The 24,520-nt window shown below is 47.7% G+C and overlaps 1 protein-coding gene across 1 annotated transcript in view; it reads right to left on the reverse strand.

Moving 5' to 3' along the window:
• LOC120918872 (MYCBP associated protein) overlaps positions 1–24,520 on the reverse strand; it is a 59,765-nt gene that overhangs the window by 16,904 nt on the left and 18,341 nt on the right. Inside the window, exons 7-15 of the mRNA XM_040330726.1 lie at positions 24,107–24,222; positions 23,881–24,031; positions 22,314–22,423; positions 18,128–18,246; positions 17,903–18,011; positions 14,034–14,226; positions 11,935–12,122; positions 11,074–11,217; positions 1,792–1,995 (exon numbers count right to left, since the gene is read on the reverse strand). Of these exons, the coding sequence (XP_040186660.1) occupies positions 1,792–1,995; positions 11,074–11,217; positions 11,935–12,122; positions 14,034–14,226; positions 17,903–18,011; positions 18,128–18,246; positions 22,314–22,423; positions 23,881–24,031; positions 24,107–24,222 (1,334 nt within the window). The remainder of the gene's footprint in view (positions 1–1,791; positions 1,996–11,073; positions 11,218–11,934; positions 12,123–14,033; positions 14,227–17,902; positions 18,012–18,127; positions 18,247–22,313; positions 22,424–23,880; positions 24,032–24,106; positions 24,223–24,520) is intronic.

Here is a 24,520-nt window from a genome sequence, read left to right on the forward strand (position 1 = left end):
ACCCTAAGGTCAATGAAGGCTGTGTCCGTCTATGAACGAAAGAGAAAAGGGTCCGGTGTGTCTTTGAGTCTGATTCGAGCCTGAATCGCACCTGAACCGGTGTATACATCGGATCCCAGGCACGAACTCGCGGCTGCTCATGTGTGAACCCATCCTTACTGGTCAGTATTTTACGTGCATACATGCAAATGCCCACAAATATGCACGTAAATCACACCTCGCCTATATGATTTTTTAGCACTGTTAGAAGAATCTTAACATGCACAAGTGTGTATATGCGTGTAAACACACACACACACACACACTATACAGACCATACTCGTATATTTTGGACAGGAACTTTCTGCCAGGAAGGTCCCATGTTCACGCATTAGTAGTAGTAAAAAGACAAACACCCCCTTCACACTGGAGGTGTTTTTCAGGCGCTAAAGGGCTAAAAATAGCGCCTGTAAAACGCCGTCCCTGCAGCCCCAGTGTTAAAGCCCAAGTGCTTTCACACTGGAGCGATGCACTTGCAGGACTTTAGAAAAAGTCCTGCAAGCAGCATCTTTGGAGCGGGTTAGGAGCGGTGTATACACCGCTCCTAAAACGCCCTGCCCATTGAAATGAATGGGCACCGCAGCCAAAGTGTATGCAAATTGCTTCGGCCGAGGCGCGTTTCGTTAACCCTTTCATCGGCCACTAGCGGGGGTTAAATGGGCCCCACTAGCGACTGAAAAGCGCCGCTAGCACGATGATAGTTTTACCGCTAACGCAGCCACACTGTGAGTGTGAAAGGGGTCAAAGTGGTTGATTTACTAAAACCGGAGAGTGCAAAATCTGGTGCAGCTGTGCTTGGTAGCCAATCAGCTTCTGATTTCAGCTTTTTTTTTACCACTATTCCTGTTTATTGGCTTTTGAAATTTACAAATGCAGCAATTTAGAAATCAGATGAAAGGTTTAGCGCTGGAAAACACTTTTTGATAGATAAAAAGTGCATTTTATATACATCTATATAGATCAGGGATATGCAATTAGCGGACCTCCAGCTGTTGCAAAACTACAAGTCCCATCATGCCTCTGACTTTGGTGTCATGCTTGTGGCTGTCAGAGTCTTGCTATGCCCCATGGGAATTGCAGTTCTGCAACAGCTGGAGGTCCGCTAATTGCATATCCCCGATATAGATCATACCAAAATGAGGGACGAATGAGGGACAGCGGGACACAGGGCCGGCCTTAGGTGTTCAGGCGCCCTGTGCGAGCTAATCCTGTTGCGCCCCCCCCCCATCTTCACCCCTTGCCCCCTGGTCACCTAAACATACACAAAGAGGCTGTCCGGGGCCCCTCTATCCTCTGCTGGGAGCCTGGGGAGTCACAATGAGGAGGAAGAGGTGAGGCAAGAGTCAGCGGAGCCCTTAGGTGGCAGTGCACCCTAGGAGGCTGCCTTCCTAATCCGCCTAGTGGTAGCGCCGACCGCCTGGCCCTGCTGCGACTCATATTTTGCGAGCTGCGATGGCCGCACGGCGCCCCTGTTGCCCATGGCGCCCTGTGCAGCTGCACAGCTCGCACACCCCAAAGGCCGGCCCTGGCGGGACATTGCTCCAAATCAGGGACAGTCCCTCGAAATCGGGGACAGTTGGGAGCTATGTAGACCTTCAGCAGGTTTTGCACTCTCCAGTTTTAGTAAATTGACCCTTCTGCTGTTAAACTGAAAAAAAAATCAAAATGACGGTGGCTGCCATAGTGACGGACAACACCACTAACATTTCTTTGCTACCCATTTAAAAAAAAAAAGGAAATTGTATAAAGAACCTGTTTTAGATGTACAACTGATGAGTTCCATTTTGTACTGGGCTCCTCTTCCGTTTCCGAGCCATTTTGTTCTAGAAGGTAAGATCCAACCAGCACATGATCCATTGAGTCTTCTGACAGAACTGGAGTGGTCTGTGTGTCTGGAGAAATATACTCCTTCCATAACTGCTGCAGCTCCTGGACAGTCTGATTTTTGTAGTGTAACTGCAATAAAAGTATAACATAAAGGACTTAAAGAGTCATATTTGTCACATAGGCATAGCAGGCAGATTCAAACATGTCTTTACATTAAATACCGTGTTTCCCCGAAAATAAGACCGGGTCTTATATTAATTCTGGCTACAAAAAACACACTAGGGCTTACTTTCAGGGGATGTCTTATTTATTAATGGTATGTACAAAAATGTTTCTCCCCCTGTCAGCTCTGGAGTCAGTATTGTGAAATTCTGTAATCCCAAAAATAAACCTTTGTTTAAAGACCTTATAAAATTATGTAATCCGTTCTGTAAAAAGATAATATCATGTGCAGTGTGTCTCCTTGTGTAACTTTTTTGTGGAAAATACCTTATTTGCAGTGCCGCTGGCCGCTCACGTGACCCGCTGGAGCTCTTCTTCCCTACTCCAAATACTGCAGAGGGAGGGGCCAAGATCTCCAATGACGTCAGCCCCACTCTGAGTACTGCAGTGGGTAGGGGCTTAATAAAGTTTTATTGGAAAAAAAAAAACAGCTGACATCAGCCGGGAGGAGAGGAGAAGAGCTCTGGCGGGTCACGTGAGCGCCCAGCAGTGCTGTAAATAAGGTATTTTCCACAATAAAGTTACAAAAGGGAGACACACTGCACATTATATAATCTTTTTACAGAACGGATTACATGTTTTTACAAGGACTTTAACTAGGTCTTATTTTCGGGGTAGGGCTTATTTTCGGAGAAACAGTGTATGCTAAACTATCAATGCAAGCACTTTTTGCACAGGGACAGCTTCCCCAGTAATCTTTAGTTGATGACCTGTTAGTACAGTGATACAACCTTTGGCAAACAGTCCAGAAAATCAACAGAACCAAGGACTGCCTGCAGATCAAAATGGTGCCTGAAGAACCTCATGGCATTAGATGAGTCTGCAACATCCATCTGGTAGAACTTAGAGAACATGTGAACAGAAGATGATCTGCACAGATCTACTGAAGAGTAATGTCCTGGTTGAGGTGAAAGGCAGAAACCACCTACGCCAGAAGGACGTTCAAAGCCTTAACCAGACACTGATAGAAGTCCTAAAGCCTCATACACACGATCAGACTTTGGTCCAAAGGGCGTTGGCCGTGAACTTGTTCTGCATACACACGGAAGAACATTTTCGACCAACATTCACCAAATCACGTGGTTTTTCACCCCTTGGGCAACTTCTGCAATTGTTGTCTGATGTTTAGCATTGGTTCTGAGCATGCGTGTTTGTACGTTGGATTTAATCTGATGGACTTGTGTACACACGATCAGATGATCCTCCATCGGACATTTGTTGTCAAAAAGTTTGAGAGCATGCACAGCGAACATTTGTTCATGGAAATTCCGACAACAATTGTCCGATGAAGCATACAGACGGTGGGATTGTCCGTAAAACACGTCCATCGGACTGTTGTTGTTGAAAAGTCTGATCGTGTGTATGGGCCTTAAGACTGCTATATACTGTTGATAAGAAAATATATATGTATATGTACACCAACGATAGGGCACAATTTCTTCCATTGACACCAGTGATGGGGCACAATTTCTTCCATGTACACCAAGGATGGGGCACAATTCCTTCCATGTACACCAAGGATGGGGCACAATTCCTTCCATGTACACCAAGGATGGGGCACAATTTCTTCCATGTACACCATTTATGGGGCACAATTACTTCCATGTACACCAAGGATGGGGCACAATTCCTTCCATGTACACCAATGATGGGGCACAATTCCTTCTATGTACACCAAGGATGGGGCACAATTCCTTCCATGTACACCAAGGATGGGGCACAATTTCTTCCATGTACACCAAGGATGGGGCACAATTTCTTCCATATACACCAAGGATGGGGCACAATTCCTTCCATGTACACCAAGGATGGGGCACAATTCGTTCTATGTACACCAAGGATGGGGCACAATTCCTTCCATGTACACCAATGATGGGGCACAATTCGTTCTATGTACACCAAGGATGGGGCACAATTCCTTCCATGTACACCAATAATGGGGCACAGTTCCTTCCATGTACACCAATAATGGGGCACAATTCCTTCCATGTACACCAAGGATGGGGCACAATTTCTTCCATGTACACCAAGGATGGGGCACAATTCCTTCCATGTACACCAATGATGGGGCACAATTCCATGTACACCAACGATGGGGCACAATTCTTTCCCTTGAGGCCTCGTACAGACCATCGAACATGTCCGGGTCCTCGGACCGTTTTCATCGGACATGTCCGCTCAGATTTTGGTCTGATGGCTGTACACACCATCAAACCGAAATCCCTGCGGACAGACAGCGCGGTGACGTGGCGGTGACGTTGATGCAGCCACGTCACCAAACCAGCAAGTAAAATACTTCCACGCATGCGTCTAATCCATTCGACGCATGCGGGAGATATCTGTCCGCTGGTTAGGTGTACTAACCAGCGGACATGTCCGCCGGAAAAAAGGATTTTTGTACTCACCGTAAAATCCATTTCTCTGAGTTCATAGACGGACACAGCCTTCATTGACCTTAGGGTTATGCTTTTTCCTACCAGGAGATTTAGGCAGAATTCTACAGCACTTAAGGTGTTAAAAACTTTCCTTCATGCTGCTCCTCCCAGGGGGCGTGGCTCCCCCAGGCATAACCCACACCCTGCTTTAGCAGCCTCAGTTCGTAACAAGCAGTACAAACAAAGGAGGGGTGGGTGCTGTGTCCGTCTATGAACTCAGAGAAATGGATTTTACGGTGAGTACAAAAATCCTTTTTTCTCTTTCGTTCATAGACGGACACAGCCTTCATTGACCTTAGGGACGTCCCCAAGCAGTGTCAAAAAAATTCGAGGGGTGGGAAAAATAACACAGCAAAAACAGGTTACACCCCAAACAAAAACCGGAGTTACTCAACGGAGGAACTCCAACCTTAAACTGCCGCCTGTAACACCCTGCGGCCAATGGAGGGATCCGAAGATGCACTCACATCCACCATATAAAACTTTGAAAAAGCGTGGACCGACGACCAGGTCGCAGCCTTACACACCAGTAACACAGAGGCTTGGTGTCGGAAAGCCCAAGAGGCCCCGATCGCCCTGGTCGAAAGCGCCATGACCCGAAAGGGGGGCGCCCGCCCTTCAGGGCATAGGCCTGAAGCACAATCCGTCGGATCCACCTGGAAATGGTGGCCGACGAAACTGCCAGGCCCTTACTGGGACCGGACACAGACACGAACAGCGAGTCCGACATCCGGAACGGAGCTGTCGCCGACAAGTAAAACTCGAAGGGCCCGAACCACATCCAAAGAATGTAAAGTGGCCTCCTTCGGGTTCTTCGGCTGAGGACACAAGGATGGAAGAACAATGTCCACATCCAAGTGAAAAGCCGAAACGACCTTAGGGAGAAAAACGGCTGCGGCCGCAGCACCACCTCATCCTTACGGATGACCAAGCAGGGAGCCTTGCAAGACAAGGCCACCAGAACAGACAGACACCCGTCTGATCGAGGTAATTGCTACCAGAAATAAAATCACCTTTTGTGACAATAAAACAAAAAACCTCCCGAATGTCCTCAAAGGGAGCATCCCGAAGCACTGAAAGGACTAAATTCAAGTCCCATGGGGGTAATGGAGGGCGCACCGGAGGGGCCACCTGCCAGACCCCCTGACCCAACGCACGCACCCAGGAGTGCTATGCCAAGGGTCGCTGCAAGTAAAAAACAGCCAGAGCAGAAATCTGGCTCCTAACCGTACGTAAGGCGATAGCCTGAACCACTCCCTGCTGCAAAGACAGCAGAATCCTGTACACAACGCATGTACGAGAGTGCCAGTTCATCTCCCCACACACAGAGAAGTAGGCCTTCCATGTATGAGGAAAAAACCTCTGTGAGGTAGACCTCCGTGCAGGCAGCACGGTAGAGACCACCAAGCCCAATAGGCCCCGGTCCTTAAGCCCCTGGCTCTCAACAGCCACGCCGCTAAGGCCGGTGGCTGTGAAACAGGGTGGAAGATTGGACCCTGTAACAGAAAATCAATTCCCAGGGGAAGACGCTAGGGGGCGTCTGCCAGCAGACGCACCTGGTCCGCGTACCAGAAGCGACGCGGCCAATCTGGGGCAATCAGGACCGATAGAATCCCTACAGCTTCTACTCTGCGCAGCAGGCGAGGAAGAAGCTTCCGAGGAGGGAAGGTGTAAAGTAGGCGACAGCGACCCCAAGGAGCCACCAACGCGCCTGACGCGTCCGCCCACGGGTCCTTAAACCTGGCCACGAACCGTGGCACCTACCGATATAGAGACGGGACGCTAGAAGGTCCACGTCCGGAGTGCCCCACTTTCGGCACAGACCCCGAAACACCTGCGGGTGGAGAGACCACTCTCCTTGGCCCAGTGCAGTGCGACTTAGGTAGTCGGCTAGCCAATTCCGTATTCCCGGAATGTACCCGGCCGATAGAGCCGGAACGGACCCTTCGGCCCACCGAAAGGATGCGCGCGACCCCCGTCGCTGCAACAGAACTCCGTGTGCCTCCCTGATGATCAACCTACGCCACGGACGTGGTGTTATCGGACAGGATCCTGACCGGTCGGCCCTGTAGATCCAGGGACCACCTGGTAAGGCAAAGCTTGATTGCTCGGAGCTCCAGAACGTTGATCAGTAGGCAGGACTCCACCTGAGTCCAGTGCCCCTGGGCTGACTGGGTGCCCCAAGCGCCCCTCCCCAACCGGAGAGGCTGGCATCCGTCGTGACCACTGTCCAGTGGCCTGCAGAAAAATGACTTTCCGGCCCGAAGCACCGGAAACGCCAGCCACCATACCAGGGGAGACATGATCAGATGACTCAACTGAATCTGGTAATCCAGAGATGACGGAAGCTAGTCCCATCGTGACAGCAGTTCCCTCCGTAGTACCCTGGCGTGGAATTGGGCATACGGAACCGCCTCGAAAGAGGCTACCAACTGACCCAGAACCTTCCTGCAGAATCGCAGAGATGACCGCTTCTGGGTCGGCAACTGCTGCACAGCAGATAGCAGAGTCTGAAGTTTTTCCGCTAGGAGAAAAACACTCCCGCCCCGGAGGAATCCAGGACCAGTCTCAGGTATCCCTGAGACGGAATCAACCCTGATTTCAGGACAATCCAGAAACCAGCCGAACACTCGGAGAGCCTGACACGTGATAGACACGGCTCCACCAATGCAGAGCTCGAAGAAGCTCGTAGGAGAATGTCGTCCAGACATCCCATGATAACAAACCCCCGCTGTCACAGCCGGGCCAGTATCGGTACGAGCACCTTGGCGAAAACCCGCCGAATGGGAAGGACACCATTGAAAATGGTCCCCCCCGACCGCAAAGCACAGAATCTCTGGTGGTTTGAGGATATGCAGGTACACGTTCATGACATCCAAGGATGCCAGAAAAACCTGACAAAACAAAACGAGGGACTTGAGGCCCGGGATCGACCGGGCCCCATCCTCCATGGGGACACAAACGGAATGGAGTAAAACCCCGAGACCGTTCCAACGAGGGAACTGGCACAATCACTCCCCTGACCAGAAGATCCTGGACAGCCCCTGACGGAGTCAACCGGCGAACCGGAGGAGGCCAGAAGCCGGAGGGAAAAAACCTGTTTGGCAGACAAGAGAGAAACTCAATCTTGTACCCCAAGGAAAAACACTTCGCAATGCGAAGCCAGTCTCCCACCCGAGACACGGGCGGTAGCAGACCTTCAGGCGGAAGCAGGTATGTCCGCAGACTTGTTAGGCATGCGGTATCCGGTGCGCTGCTACCCCGCAGCGGGGATTCAAGCACCATGTAGACCTACCCCCACCGCACAGGGCGAGCGAAAAAACGCTCGGAGGTAGGCAAGGAGGGTCCTTGCACAGGGCGAGGTCCCTAGCCCTTCCCAAACCGTGGGAACAGCATGCGCTTACCACCTGTGGCATCCTCAATGATGCCAGTCAGGGAAGACCCAAAAGGACCGTTCACCCTTAACGGTGATCACCAAGGCCACCTTAGAGGTCCTTCTTCCAGCTCCTGCAGCAGGAGCTTCGCCCTTTTAGTCGGGGCCTGCCAGGGCCCCGGCCAGAGCCGGCCTCACCGCCGAACCCACCACCGTGAATAGGGAGCGGGCCATGGCCTCCACTCTCCTATCAGCGGGATCCTGAAATGCAGGAGCCCCTTCCACAGGCAATGTGGTGGCCTTGCGCAGTCTGGACACAGGGGGTCCACTGGCGGAGGAGAGACCTACTTTTTTTTTTTTTTTTTTTTAAAGCCCCCCTCAAGGGGGGTAACGGGTTGCAAAGTTTTTTTGACAAACTTTTTGCGGTGCATCCCATTCCTTGTATAACATATAGTCCAAATAAGGAACACAAGGAAACACTTCAGCGATGCGTGGTAGTCTGCTGGTACTGACACGGAGGTGTCTCCGCCACATCCTCAATTTTTAGAGCCTCACGCACCGCAGAAACAAGAGCTCCAACAAATTCTTGCCAGCAACTGACTGCAGCAGAGTCATCCTCACTATCCATAAGGGTTAAAACCCGCAGCCTCTGACATAACAGAACCAGAAAAAAACAGCGATTCTGTGTCATCCCCAGAAGCAGGCTTCAGGGAGGGGCGCTTTTTTACCCCCCATCCGGGCACTAGCTGCTTCAAACCTGGCAAGAAACCCAGGACAGCCAACATAACAGATGTGGCAGGGGGAGGGGCGTTAAGGGTTAACTCAGGCATAGCTTGAGTTCCATAGTGTCAGCGCTGAGTCACCCACCCTGCAAGGCAGGACAAAAAAACCCCACTGGTCACCTCCTTGCTGCTATTGCAGAGCATGGGGGCCCCCGGTATTCACCACCCCACCCAGCTGCAGAGGGAGCTGAAAAACCTCAGGTGTGCTCTGATGTGCTGACTGTGATGTGTATTCACCTCATGGAAGATTCACAGCACTAAAACTGTAACAGCACTAAAACTGACCAGAGGCTGTGCCGAGTCATCTCAGGGAAGAATCACATCGTTACCAAGGAGATTTCCAAGACGGCCGCTGTCTGAGGTAAAAATTACCTCATAGAACACAGCAGCACTGACTGCTTTGTTACCTCAGAAAAGAATCACAGCGTTACCAAGGAGATTTCCAAGACGGCCGCTGTCTGAGGTAAAAATTACCTCATAGAACACAGCAGCCCTGACTGCTTTGTCTGTTACCTCAGAAAAGAATCACAGCGTTACCAAGGAGATTTCCAAGACGGCCGCTGTCTGAGGTAAAAATTACCTCATAGAACACAGCAGCCCTGACTGCTTTGTCTGTTACCTCAGAAAAGAATCACAGCGTTACCAAGGAGATTTCCAAGACGGCCGCTGTCTGAGGTAAAAATTACCTCATAGAACACAGCAGCCCTGACTGCTTTGTCTGTTACCTCAGAAAAGAATCACAGCGTTACCAAGGAGATTTCCAAGACGGCCGCTGTCTGAGGTAAAAATTACCTCATAGAACACAGCAGCACACCGCAGCACCCCCCAGAGTAACAACACAGTCCCCCTAACAACACACGGGCCCCGGTGGTAACAAAGAAAACCCAGGAGGCCCCCCTTCACAGCCACTACCCAGTCAGGGGAAGGAGGGAGAGGAAGGGGAGAGAGGAAAGCAGGGCGGACCCTCAGTCGACCTCCCCAGGGAAACCACCAGCCAGACCACTTACCTGAGTAAGGGGCCACTACTTACCTGTCCTGCGACTACCCGGCTGGAGGTATCCCAGACAGAACCAACGTCCGTAAACGGCATGGCTGTCGGCCAGACACACTGTGACAAAGCCATAGAGACCGGTCATATGTGTGCCCTAGAACCAAAGTTCCCCGGCCGCCCCTGGAGCAATGGGGCCTGTCGTGGACGTCCCAAAGCTGAGCTGAGGGCCGGCACACGCTCGAAGGCCGAACATGGGGGGACTACAAGAGTCGAGGACCCAGCCTGTCACCCAGTCGGCTGTTGATAGAAGAATCGCAGGATTCAAAAATGCAGGAACAAAATAATAAAAAAAGCGAGAAAAATCGCCAGAAAAAAACTCCAGAGTCCAGGAACTCCAGAGATAGCCTTGACCTCCTGTCGTTAGGCAGAAAACAAACTGAGGCTGCTAAAGCAGGGTGTGGGTTATGCCTGGGGGAGCCACGCCCCCTGGGAGGAGCAGCATGAAGGAAAGTTTTTAACACCTTAAGTGCTGTAGAATTCTGCCTAAATCTCCTGGTAGGAAGAAGCATAACCCTAAGGTCAATGAAGGCTGTGTCCGTCTATGAACGAAAGAGAAAGCTTTCCAGCGGACATGTTACTTAGCATGCTAAGAAACATTTGTCCGCTGGAAATCTGTCCGCTAGCCTGTACACACGATCGGATCTGTCCCCTGAAACCGGTCCGCGGACCAGTTTCAGCGGACATGTCCGGTCGTGTGTACGAGGCCTGACACTAACGATCGGGCACAATTCTTTCCATTGACACCAACAATGGGGCACTGGTTCTCCCACTGACAACAAGGATACAGCATTATGGACAGAAAGGACATTTTCTACTCCAACTGGCACTAGTCCGCCCCCCCTTAAGTCTGAAGGACAGTAAACTGACTGAAAGTATGGAGACCCCTGCTGTAAGTGGCAGTATAACCCAAAGGTGAAAGACCTGAAGAAAGAAAACCTGTTTATTTGGGCGTCTATCGTTGCTAAATTTCATCAGGATCCAGAAATGCAGCGCTAATTGGTACCGCTAAGTTCTCAGAAATGTATGCAGTTCTAACAGATCTTGAAACTTCTAGACACATTGTTTATGCAGCTGTATTAAAAGCTCATATATACCAAATATGCTGTAACTGGGGACTTCTGCTCTTTTTAAAAGCGAAAAGTCAGTTCTAAATTGTAAACAAAGTACTTTTTGTTCTTTTAATAAGCAATAAATCGGGACAAGACTGCCATCTAGTGCTGTATATTGAATAGAGCTGCCGTCACATGGCAAGCAATGTGAGTAGGGAGTGATCTTGAACAGTTAGGCTTAATAATCAATTAAATCAGTATTAAAGATCGCCATGTCACTCCGTAGATTAAATACCTCCGGGTTCATTAGGTGGAACATTTCTTCTTCGGTGACACATGTGGGAGGTGACTGAGGTTGCTCTGGGCTACGGACACCTTCCAAAATCTCCTGTATTATTTTCTGAGCAATAAATTTGGCCTCCTGAGACTCCATCTCCCTCTACAGTGACAAAAGCAACACAATAAATAAGGAAAAATACAGATAAATAATGTTATATTCCAACATACATTTCCTTAAAGAATACAAATCAACAACCTGTCATATAATCCTGTATATGCATTTCATCTGTGTATTTAGCCATGTGCCTGGAAGTTACCCTTAAGGTGTATGTATAGCCAAAACAAATTAGGGGTTGCAACAGGAAGTTAAAGGAAATCTCCTGAAATGAGGGGAAATTCTCTCTTAGACAGCTGCCCTTAGACAAATTTCCCCTGGACAACAATATTTTGACAGAGGGTGTAGTGTGTCCCCAATTTATAAAAAAAAAGAAGGTCTTTGCATCTTTACATACACTCTAAGGCCGCGTACACACGATCGGTCAAAACCCCCCATCAACAAGTCAGTGTTAATGGGGGAATCCTCCCACAGCGCTATTGTATTCTGTCCGTGGGGAGCCTTCCCTAGTGGCAAAACACAATGATCATTGTTGGCGGCTACAGCCACTGGCAATAATTGCCAGTTACTGTCGTTTTGGACATATCAGTAATGTAGATTGGGACATATCAGTAATGTAGATTGGGACATATCAGTAATGTAGATTGGGACATATCAGTAATGTAGTTTGGGACATATCAGGAATGCATTCATGTAGACATAGATATCAATATCAGTCCATTCATGTGTCAGCAAAAACAAGTGATTAATGAATCTTCTGACCTGAAGCTCCTCCCTCACAGGGGCGGTCTTGTCTTCATACAGAGCGATTCCCCATAGAGACACTTGTATCAGAGCACCAGCCAATAACACGGGGTGTGTGCAGAACTCCCAGTTCTCCCCAAATATCCCTGCAGTCGGGGACTTGAAAAGGAAAGGGAAGGTCTGCGTCTCTCCTGGCAGGATCACACCTGCAAATAAAGCATTTCACAAATCGCAAATTGAGAAACATAAATGAGAATTTGCTTCCTGCATATCCAAATAGCTTAATTTGTAGCTGCTGGCTACCACTTCAGCCCCAGAAGATTTGGCTGCCCAATGACCGGGCTATTTTTTGAGATTCGGCACTGCGTAGCTTTAACGGACAATTGCGTGGTCGTGCGACTCTGTATCCAAACAAAATTGACATTGTTTTTTTCCCACAAATGGAGCATTCTTTTGGTGGCATTTGATCATTTCTGCGTTTTTTGAAAAAAAACACTATTTTGTACTTTTTGCTATAATAAATAGTCCCAATTATTTTTTAAAGTGATTTTTTTTCTCAGTTTAGGTTGATACGTATTCTTCTACATATTTTTGGTAATAAAAAAAATCGCAATAAGTGTATATTGATTGGTTTGCGCAAAAGTTTTAGTGTCTACAAAATAGCATTTTTATTATTATTTTTTTACTAGTAATGGTGGCGATCTGCAATTTTTATCGGGACTGCGACATTATGGCGGACAGATCGGACACTTTTGACACATTTTTGGGACCGGTGACAAAATGCACTGATTACTGTAAAAATTTCACTGACAGGGAAGAGGTTAACACTAGGGGGCGATCAAGGGGTCAATTGTGTTCCCTAATATGTGTTCTAACTGAAGGGGGATGGGATTGATCTAGACGAATTGACAGATCGTGGTTCCTAGCTATTAGGAACTCATTTTTTTTTCTCCACTCAGACTCAACCACAGCACGAGATCTACTCATGGTCTATTTCAATATTTCCGTCTCTACTTCGGTTTCACATTTGAATTAGGCGGGCTTACGCTGGCTTATTTACGCTACGCCGCCGCAACTTTGGTTTGAGAATACTGCACTGTCAAAGTTGCGGAGGCATAACGTAAATAGGATACGTTACGCCCGCACAAAGATGCGCGCTTCTACGTGAATCCAGGCCTGAGTGTTTCATGTGACAAATTTATCCAGAGAATAAACAACCCTAGAAAGTCCTCCATTGGAAAAGTGGGTAAGTGAATGACACAATATGGTGATTGTCTCCTGTGACTTCAAAACAGACAATGTGAATCCACCACCACCGAGAGTGCAAGCTTACCAGCTGCACAAGCTTTTGAGCTTGTGGTTAACACTCAGCCAAGGCCTTTAATCCTTCAAAAGCCTCCAGTGGTCGATCAGACTGAAAACTGCTAGGGACTGTTGATTGTATCCACGATCAGCAGCCCAGCATTCAAATCCACACTCAATGTAGATGATCAAAAGATAACGTGCAGATCTTGGCGGGGGTCTTGGATTGATGTCTATGCTCTATTGCAGTATTTCCCAACTCCAGTCCTTAAGGCACACCAACAGGTCATGTTTTCAGGCTTTCCATTATTTTGCACAGGTGATTTGATCAGTTTCACTGCCTTAGTAATTACCACAGCCTTTTCATCTGAGGGAAATCCTGAAAACATGACCTGTTGGTGTGCCCCGAGGACTGGAGTTGAAAAAAAAGGATTTTTGTACTCACCCTAAGGTCAATGGAGGCTGTGTCCGTCTATGAACGAAAGAGAAAAAAGGATTTTTGTACTCACCGTAAAATCCATTTCTCTTTCGTTCATAGATGGACACAGCCTCCATTGACCTTAGGGTTATGCTTCTTCCTACCAGGAGATTTCCTGGTAGGAAGAAGCATAACCCTAAGGTCAATGAAGGCTGTGTCCGTCTATGAACGAAAGAGAAACACTGCTCTATTGTGTATTTGTCATATTGTAGCTATCTCACACTGTTGTAAAATACTTATTAATAAAACATGTTTGTAAGTAAAACTGAAATACTGCTTCCTAATGGTCCATTCATATGTGCTCTAATAACATCATATGCTGTCAGTGTCACCTTACCAGCACTTGTGTTGAAATAGAAATGTTGTACTTGTGCCTCTTTGCGGTGTTCTCCCAGATTGCTGGTATTGGGCAGGCGCCTCCATTCATACCAAATAGCCGCACTTCCATTGTTGACCACCTCTATTACTGATGAGGCTTTCTCCCCGGCGAGAGCTTCAAAGGTGATGCGTGTAGAGATGCCAGCTTTGTCCTGGAAGTAAAAGGAAGAAAAAGAAGCTTCAATATTGTGGTAACAATAATGGGGGTATTTTAACACATGTTGCCACAACGCACAAGTATGAATGGACCCGTGGTACTTCCCTTCAGCCTTTTGCGAGCCATACATGTAGCAATGAAGTTGCAGGGGTCGCCAAACTTTTCAATCGAAGGGCCAGTTTATTGTCTCTCAGACTTTAGAAGGGCCAGACTGTGGCCAGCAGGGGCAGAAAATGTCCTGGGCTTGGCATCAGTGAGAATAAATATGGCCTCAGGGTTGGTGGTCAGTAAGAGGAGGAGTAGTGCCCCTATTAGTAGGAGGAATAGTATCCCATCATTGGTATCGGTGGAAGAAATAGTGCCTCCTTGTTGGTGTCAGTGGAAGGAATAGTACCTCATATAAGTGAGAGGGATAGTGCCCGAGGGCCGGATAAAGGCTAGCAAAGGGCCACATCTGGCCCTCGGGCCGCAGTTTGGAGACCCCTGGCTTAAAGGAAAAAGATTTCCAATGCAGTGGGTCTGTACCCTCACTGCACAAGGTAACTGCTCGCTTTTTTATAGGGGACTGGAGAACAGAGACATAAGTACCTAATGCTCCGATCTTCCCCACACAAGAATGATCACAAAGCCTGCTCTGGACATGAAGGGCAAGATTCATAAAGGACATACGATGGCGTATCTCCAGATACGTCGTCGTATGTCCGAATGAGCGCGGTCGTATCTATGCGCCTGATTCATAGAATCAGTTACGCATAAATTTGGCCTAGATACGAGTGGCGTAAGTCTCCTACGCCGTCGTATCTTAGGGTGCATATTTACGCTGGCCGCTAGGGGCGCTTCCTTAGATTTACGCGTAGAATATGCGAATGAGCTAGATACGCCGATTCAGAAATGTACGTCCGCCCGCCCGGCGCATTGATTTACGTCGTTTACGTAAGGCTTTTTTCGGCGTAAAGTTACCCCTGCTATATGAGTAAGTATGGACGTCGGGACAGCATAGATTTTTCTGTCGTTTGCGTAAGTCGTACGCGAATAGGGCTGTGCGTAAGTTACGTTCATGTCGAAAGCATTGACTATTTGCGACGTGATTTCAAGCATGCGCACTGGGATACGTTTTACGGACGGCGCATGCGCTGTTCGTTAGGAGCGTCAATTACGTGGGGTCAAGGCTCATTATAATACAACACGCCCACTGCCTGGACAATTTGACTTAGGCGGGCTTACGCCGGCCCATTTACACTATGCCGCCGTAACTTAGGACGCAAGTTCGTGGTGAATACGGTACCTGCCTTACTAAGTTACGGCGGCGTAGTGTATCTGAGATGCGCTACGCCCGCCTAAAGATAGGCAATTCTATCTGAATCTGGCCCGAAGACATTAGAAACAGTCCACTGTTGGATCGTGGGAGAGGAGTGGAGGATCGGGTGAGTATACAATTGACTTGTGCAGTGCAGGCACAGCCCCATGGCATGAGCTTTAGCACTCATTTCAATAAAGGCATTATATCTTCTAGAAATCTATTGCACTAAACAATTGTTTCCATTTACAAACAATATTTTCATATAAAAAGGACAATCGGTCCTGGCAGAAAATAAAACCAAATCTTTGAAAATGTGAACAAAAACATTAAAAGGTAAAAACATTGCTCAGACTTTATTTTATTGTTACATAAGTGTCCAACGTTAATTATTAGTATCTGCATGTTTGACCACATGAAGGACGAAGGTCAACGGTAAAGAAAAAAAAAAGAAATTAGGGTACTTTGACATTATCAGGCATCCTGCCAGCCCGTTCCACCAGTCATGATCTGCCTGCACTGCATAGAGAAGATCTGGGTCTAGAATAAGGTATGCAATAAAAAAAAAAAACTGAACAATTTTATATAAACACTCCCTTAGCAAAGGGGTCTCAAACTGGCGGCCCTCTAGCTGTTGCAAAACTACAAGTCCAATGAGGCATTGTAAGGCTGACAGTTACAAGCATGACTCCCTCAGGCAGAGGCATGATGGGACTTGTAGTTTTGAAACAGCTGGAGGGCTGCCAGTTTGAGACCCCTGCCTTGGCATCTTAATGAAGGTGGAGAGTGGAACTAAATCAGGCAAAAATAAAAGTATTACAGCTGAACTCTAGAAAAATCAAAAGTAGTCCTTTGCAAGGGGTGGTGCCCACACTCCACAATGCAAGGGTTAACTACTTGTTTAGGGCTAGGGGATCAAGTAAAGTTTTACTTACCTGATCCTCCCCATTGCTAGAGCAGTCCTTGAAGCCTCCCCTCCTCTGCACTGTGGCGAGCGGATACCCCTAATGTTATAGACCAAATGCAGTGACCACGGCCCTGCACTGCAGGTGAGGACACAGAGGTACATTCCTCTGCTGGAGCATAAGGGACCATTTGCCTGAGGAATGAAGGGGCAGGGAGGTAAAAGTGCTTTTACTGTCCCTTAGACTAAACGAGCATTTAAAGTAAAACTTAACTAAGCTTAGATCTACCGAGTGCTTTCACACTGGAGCGGTGTGTTTGCAAGACAGGAAAAAAAGTCCCGCAAGCAGCATCTTTGGGGCGGTGTGGGAGCAGTGTATACACCGCTCCCAAAACACCCTGCCCATTTTAATGAATGGGCAGTGCTGCCGAAGCGCCATGGCAGTGCCACAACTTGGGGGCTATTAACCCTTTGTTCGGCCGCTAGCGGGGGTAAAAAGCGCCCCTGCTAGCAGCCGAAAAGCGCCGCTATAACAGTGGTAAAAAAACTAGCAGCGCTTTACCGCTAATGCCCTCACCGTCCCAGTGTAAAAGGTGATCATGTGACCGGACTGGAGCAACTTTAGAATAGGTAAGTATAGACAACTTTCCTTTTACAGGTAGATAGAATAGGCTTAGAATTGGGGTGGAAATAGATTTAGGTTTAGTTAGGTTTTAACTCTTCCAATTCGGCATACCCTCACTTCAAGGGAGGACTTTTTCCTTTGCTGGAGCTGGACTTTAATCAATGCCTACTTTATACAAAACTGAATAAAACAGTTTGGCCCAGATTCTCAAAGGACTTACGACGGCGCAGCGCCATGTACGCCATCGTAAGTCCTAATCTGGCCCATCGTATCTATGCGACTGATTCTTAGAATCAGTTACGCATTGATATCCATTAGATCCGACAGGCGTAAGTCTCTTAATGCTGTCGGATCTAAACTGCAATTTTTTTTTTTGCCCGCTAGGCAAAAAAAAAAACGTAAAAAAGTTACGTCGTTTGCGTAAGTCGTCCGTGAATGGGGCTGGACGTCATTTACGTTCACGTCGAAACCAATGATGTCCTTGCGACGTCATTTGGAGCAATGCACACTGGGATATTTTACGGACGGCGCATGAGCAGTTCGTTCGGCGCAGGGACGCGCTTCATTTAAATGATACACGCCCCCTACCCGCCGAATTTGAATTCCGCCGGGTGATTTACGCTACGCCGCTGCAACTTTACAGGCAAGTGCTTTGTGAATAAAGCACTTGCCTAAAAAAACTTGCGGCGGCGTAACGTAAATCGGATACGTTACGCCGCCGCAGAGATACGCCCAAGGTACCTGAATCTGGCCCTTTGGCTTTGGCTACACTTTAATATAAAGGAGAAGTTTCAGGCACAGTAGTGCAAAATCTGAAAAGACATATATATGTATACACTTGTTACCCTGTGAGACACGGGATCCTCAACCCAGGTTACTGGTTGCCCACAGAAAAGCAATGATGGGCCAAAGACAACGTCTGGCACTACATCAGGGTAATCTTGAAGTGGATCCCTAAAAGAAGAGATGACATCTCAGAGAAAAATAAACATAGTAGTACACTAATATCTAATATAATTATTTTACTACAAAAATAAACAATGTAAAACCTGAACTCCTTGTATACTTACAGGTTCTCCTTCTCTTCTGTAGGGGTTTCTTGATGTTCCTCATGTAATAACGGGAACTGTTCGGTAGAAACAGATGAAAAAGGCCGCCCACGTCCAACTACTTCCAATCCATCTATATCCTAAATGAAGAAAACATAGTATGGCTATGAGCAGAGCATCTAAATTAATATCATATGCGCCACAGATTGACCACGTGTCCCAAATTGCCCGGGACAGTCCCGCATTTTGCGGGTCTGTCCCGGGTAAATTAATTCCAGGACAATACAGTGTACCAGAATACAGAGGGGATTTGAGCTGTCACTGGAGAGGAGGCTGAAGGGCCACCCGCTGTGTGTCAGCCTGCGGTGGAACTATTATTTCCCTACACAATTCATGTAATTGACACAGAGCAGCCGCACAGCCCCAGGACACGCCCTCCACTCATACCCCCACTCTGGCCGTTTCAGGGTCGCCGCCCCGCTTTACGACACCTCACAGCCCGTCGCAATCATCTACGGCCCGCCAGGATCTGGTGCCCTCCACCCCGGTGTGTGTGTGTGTGTCGGTGCAGCACAGCCATACCCTCTGTTTCCATGGGGCTTCCTGAAACGGGCAGAGTGGCCCCCGATTTGCTACTGGAAACAAAAAGGTGTGGCTAGTCAGCCAGATGTGACTCCAAATGGAACAGAGAATTATTGAGAATTTCAAAACCTCCATTTCAGGCAGAATAGTGACACTGGAACTTGACTGGGATGTGACCCCCCCCCCCCCCAAAAAAAATGAAGGACTACAGGCCCCAGCATGAAAACCTCAGAGCTGAAGATGTGACCCCCCCTCAACTAGTGAAGAACTACAGATCCCAGCATAAACACCTAAGAGCTGATGTGACCTCCCCAACTAGTGAAGAACTATAGGTCCCAGCATGAACCTGTGAAATCTATGGGGTCACATCCTTAGATCTCAGGGGTTCATGCCGGGACTTGTAGTCCTTCAGTTTTGGAGGGGTGGGGGGTGTCACATCCTTAGATCTTAGGGGTTCATGCCGGGAGTTGTAGTCCTTCAGTTTTGGAGGGGTGGGGGGCGTCACATCCTTAGATCTCAGGGGTTCATGCCGGGACTTGTAGTCCTTCAGTTTTGGAGGGGCAGGGGGCGTCACATCCTTAGATCTCAGGGGTTCATGCCGGGACTTGTAGTCCTTCAGTTTTGGAGGGGTGGGGGGCGTCACATCCTTAGATCTCAGGGGTTCATGCCGGGACTTGTAGTCCTTCAGTTTTGGAGGGGTGGGGGGCGTCACATCCTTAGATCTCAGGGGTTCATGCCGGGACTTGTAGTCCTTCAGTTTTGGAGGGGTGGGGGGCGTCAGATCCTTAGATCTCAGGGGTTCATGCCGGGACTTGTAGTCCTTCAGTTTTGGAGGGGCGGGGGGCGTCACATCCTTAGATCTCAAGGGTTCATGCCAAGACTTGTAGTCCTTCAGTTTTGGAGGGGCGGGGGGCGTCACATCCTTAGATCTCAGGGGTTCATGCCAAGACTTGTAGTCCTTCAGTTTTGGAGGGGGGGTCACTTACTCAGATCTCAGGGGTTCATGCTGGGACTTATAACCTATCACTTTTGGGGGGGGGGGTCACATCCTTAGATATCCTCTACTTTTGTGACCCCCCAAAAATTGAAGAACTACTGGTCTCAGCATGAACCCCTTAGAGTTGAAGATGTAACACCCCCCCCCCCCCAAAAAAAATGCAAAATAAGGTATCAAAAATCATCCCTTTTTTTGGGGAGGGGTGTCCCTGAATGGCAGTTTGGAAATGTGGTCACCCTACACAGATCTTCACCAGGTCCTAAATACACGTGGCACATACCACACACTGTTGTTTTAAAGATGGCAGCACAGAAAAGGGGTACAGGAGGTAGTTTATTAGGCATTTTCGTTATTCTCTAAGTTGATATACATGTAGCACATACGGTATATCTGCGTTTCTGCATCTGTGTTTTTCTTTCCATGTACAACCCACTGAGCCTGGTATAATCCTGTAAATGGTTGGCTCTTGATGTAAATTACTCTTTTGAAGTCTTTAGATGTACTTAAAAAAAAAAGTTAAATAATGTTGTATAAATTAATGCCAAAAAAAAAGCTATTTACTTTTCCCTTTACCATTTCTCGGAATTGCGCCATCACTCAGAAAACAATCCTCCACCTACTAATATATACTTTTAGGCTTCATTTCAGTTAATCTCCTCTAAGAAACCTAAAGAAAAAACAGGACTAAATGATCGGCAATTTTCAGACACTTTTTGTAGGCTTCTAAACACGCGGTTCCGTCAAAGCAGCATAATGGAGCAGCACTGCGGCTAATGGAGCGCCATGCTAAAATTCTCCGGTTAGGCTTTGTTTCTCGTGATTCATGCGTTACAATGCGCCTCTTACAAGGCTGAGATGCAGAATGTAACAAATAATGTGTTCTAGATGAAAATAGGTAGCAATCTCACCTTTCAACTCTTCAAGCTTATCAGCTGAAAGGTTCTTGTGTAGCTGCGGCGGGTGTCACTCGGGAAATTACGCTCGCTTAGAAAATGAACACACTTTAAAAAGGTAGGAAGAATAATGTGTTCCAAATCCTCCCATTTAAAAATGAAATTCTTGGTAAAATGTTATGATTCACAATAATGTGAAAGATTGGTTCAAATGAAAAAGTGGGCTAGATTTAGATAGATAGATAGATCTATCTGATTTACGATCCGCCGGCGCAAGTTTTTGAGGCAAGTGCTGTATTCAGAAAGCACCTGCCTCTAAAGTTGCGCCGGCGGATCGTAAATCCCCCGGCGGAATTCAAATTCTGCGGCTAGGGGGAGTTTACTATTTAAATCAGGCACATCCCCGCGCCGATCGAACTGTGCATGCGCCGCAAATTTCCCAGCGTGCATTGCTCCAAATGACGTCGCTAGGACGTCATTGGTTTCGACGTGAATGTAAATTACGTCCATCCGTATTCGCGACCGACTTACGCAAACGACGTAAAAAATTCAAAATTCGACCCGGGAACGACGGCCATACTTAACATATGATACGCCGCATATAGCAGGGGTAACTATCCGCCGGAAAAAAAAACGAACGCAAACGACGTAAAAAAAAAGCGCCGGGCGGGCGTTCGTTTCTGAATCGGCGGAACTCCTCATTTGCATATTCCTCGCGTACAAAAAAATAAACGCCACCTAGCGGACGGCCTGGAATTGCAGCCTAAGTCACTTACACCTGTCGGATCTTAGGGAGATCTATGCGGAACCTGATTCTATGAATCAGGTGCATAGATACGACGAACGGAACTCAGAGATACGACGGCGTATCAGGAGATACGCCGTCGTATCTTCTATCTGAATCCGGGCCAGTGTGTTCAAGCTGAACTCCGTGGAAAAATCATATAAATTGTAGTTCCTGAACAACTGGAGGGCCATAGTTTGAGGACCCATGATCTAAACTGACCGGGCCGGGCAAGGAGAGCATTCATCAGAGAAGCAGCCAAGAGGCCCATGGTCAGAGTCACCACACCTGTTAGAATCTGACCAAACAATCTTTTTACAATTGAATTTCCCAAAACTAGGCAATATATGACCTAGCCAAACTACCCAATCAATTTGTATCCAATCAGGCAGCCCCTTGCACTACATAATTGTTGGTAGATCTTAGAGCCCTTTCACATTGAGCTGCGGGCCACGTCAGCAGTAAAGCACCGCTAATTTTAGCGACGCTTTACCGTAGTTTTAGTGGCGTTATTCGGCCGATAGCAGGGTGTTTTAACCCCCGATGGTGGCCAAAGAAAAGGTTAAATGCGCCCTAAAAGCGCCGCTGCTGAATCGCTTTGCAGGCGCCTCTGCAGTGGTACCTATTCATTTCAATGGGCAGGGGCGGTGGAGGAGCGGTGTATACATCGCTCCTCCACCGCCCCAAAGATGCTGCTTGCAGGACTTTTTTTTAACTTCCTGCCAGCGCAGCACCCCAGTGTGAAAGCATTCAGGCTTTCATACTGGGGCTGCAGGGGAGGTGCTATTTTTAGCCCATTAGCGCCTAAAAAAACACCTCCAGTGTGAAACAAAGAAAATAAACTGTACAGACTGTAACAGGTGAGCCTAACTGCTCCAGTTTGACTTCAGTTTAGCTCCAGTGTTGCCAACATCCCCACTTTCTCTCCAACATTTCAGTCTCTCTTGTTACCGGCTTTGTGAAGTTGAGTTCCTCCATGATGGCTTTCAGCTCATGCCGCCGATGCTGCAAATACAAACTCTTATCCCAAGTGTTATAATATGGAGGACGCTCTGCGAGACCTGAGGGGACAATAGTGAGATGTTAAAAAATAAGTAAAACCCGAAGCATATAGTACAATATCAAACATAGCATAGCAGGCTCCTTCTGAAAAAAATAAAAGTCAGCAGCTACAAATACTGTAGATGCTAAGTTTTAATATTAGGACGATTACCTGTCCAGGAATTGTTTTTACCCAAGCTGATTTTTCAATCGGCTCTTGGGTACTGCCACCGCCATTTCTTGGAAGGGAAACCGGCAGTGAAGTCTTGTGTCTTCACAGCAGGCTCCCTGAAGCGCGCTGTGCTTTGTGAATGGCCCGGCAGTCGGGGAAGGAGGGGTGACTTTGGTGCGGCAAAGTCACCCTTAAGTGGGAGTGGGTACCTGTCAAAACTGGGTACCCACTCCCCCCCTTCCCAAGAAAGTTGTCAAAATGTGGCAGAGGAAGGGGGAGGAAGCAAACAAGCAGAGCTTCACCATTTGGTGACGGCTTCACTTCCTGGTTCCCTACTGCGCATGTGTGAGTCGCGCTGCGCGATCCCACTGGTCCCTGCTGTCTTCTGGGACCTGTGTGTCTCCAAGAAGACAGCGGAGGGGGGGAGCAGAGGAGGCGCCGGACGTGGCGTAGGTCGCCACTAATACTGATATCTGCTCCCTCCTTCCCCCTGAAAGGTGCCAAATGCGACTCCGGGGGGGATCCGGAAAGTGGAAGTTCCATTTTTGGGTGGAACTCTGCTTTAAGCTTGAAAAGAAAGCTAGAAGCTGCACAATTGTTCCATATTCTGATTGCTCCAGTCTTAGTAAGTTCCCATCTATCAGAGGCTGAAAGCTGCTCTGGCTGGACGCTGCACTGGGTGGTACTAACATTTAGGGCAGTATGCACCCAAGAATGAAGGCCCAGAATGCAAGCAGTCTGTACTCGTCTCTGGGTGAAAGCTGGCCTAAACATTAGTTACATTTGGTGCACCATCCAGCCAGAGCAGCTTTCAGCCATTTACAGGCTGCCGGCAGAGGAAGGGGGTGGACGTTGTGCTTGTGCCTTGCGTCCACAAAAGTGCCCAGTGTGCATGAGGCCTAATGGGTATCACTTAAACTCCATACTTTCTGCTTTATTCGATGGCTAACATGGTAAAATAATATACTACTGCTTCAGACCTGCTGAGACAATGATAAATTGGAGTAATACTACTTTTGAACACTAGAGGTAGCAATATACAAGTAACAGGCCAAAGTCCATGTATTTTAGACTTAGACTACATTGTACAGTTTTTCTGCATGGGATTTTCAATACACTTCCCTTACAGAGTGCTCTGGGACTACTCTATGTGAGTGATGACACCTGTCATCTTTCCTGATATGAGCAGCTGGAGGACCAGAAAATGTAAATGAAAAAAAAAGGTCAAGTACTAGGCTCAATCAAGCTGTCAACACCTCTAAAATCTCCCCGTGAAACCCCCTTAGGGCAGTATTTGTGTGATACCTGTCTCCTGCTTGATGATAGAGGTTTTGCCTATGTGAGTGATAGGCGATGGGTAACCACGTTCACGCTGCGTGAGTGTTATTGTCAATCCACTCAGCTCATTGCCAATCCGCTCAGGCAAGCTCCAGAACTCACTTCCAACACGATAACCCTGTAGGAGATAAATGTTTAATGTCTGTGTCCAATAACATTTATCATTTGTATACGGCTGTAAAGTCCAACCCACCTTGCCGCTTTCTAGTCCTGGGATACAGCGGTCTATAGCATGTCTCTCCTCCTGGATCCAGCGATAATCATCACAAACGTTCATCACAAGCTGCTCATTAGGCTTACCCAGGCGACCTGTATGAACATTTAATATTGAGAAGGCCATAAGAGAGAGAAATGTAGCATTAAAGTGGTTGTAATACCTTACATATACCCAGTGAAGGGATTATCCTCAGGTAATACACAGAGTTTAAACAAATCCTCTTAGTTAATTTCTATCTGTTTATCTACAGTCTTCTCTTCTCTACATCAGTTCAAAGTGCTGAATGTATAAGCTTGTCTGAGAGCTCAGAAAAAAGGGGGCAGAGAACTGAAGTTACACTCTACAGAGCTCAGTGAGGAGAGCTCTGAGAGCTGATTGGAGGGAAGGGAC

This window comes from Rana temporaria, chromosome 12 (genome assembly GCF_905171775.1).
Source record: "Rana temporaria chromosome 12, aRanTem1.1, whole genome shotgun sequence".
NCBI lineage: Eukaryota > Metazoa > Chordata > Amphibia > Anura > Ranidae > Rana > Rana temporaria.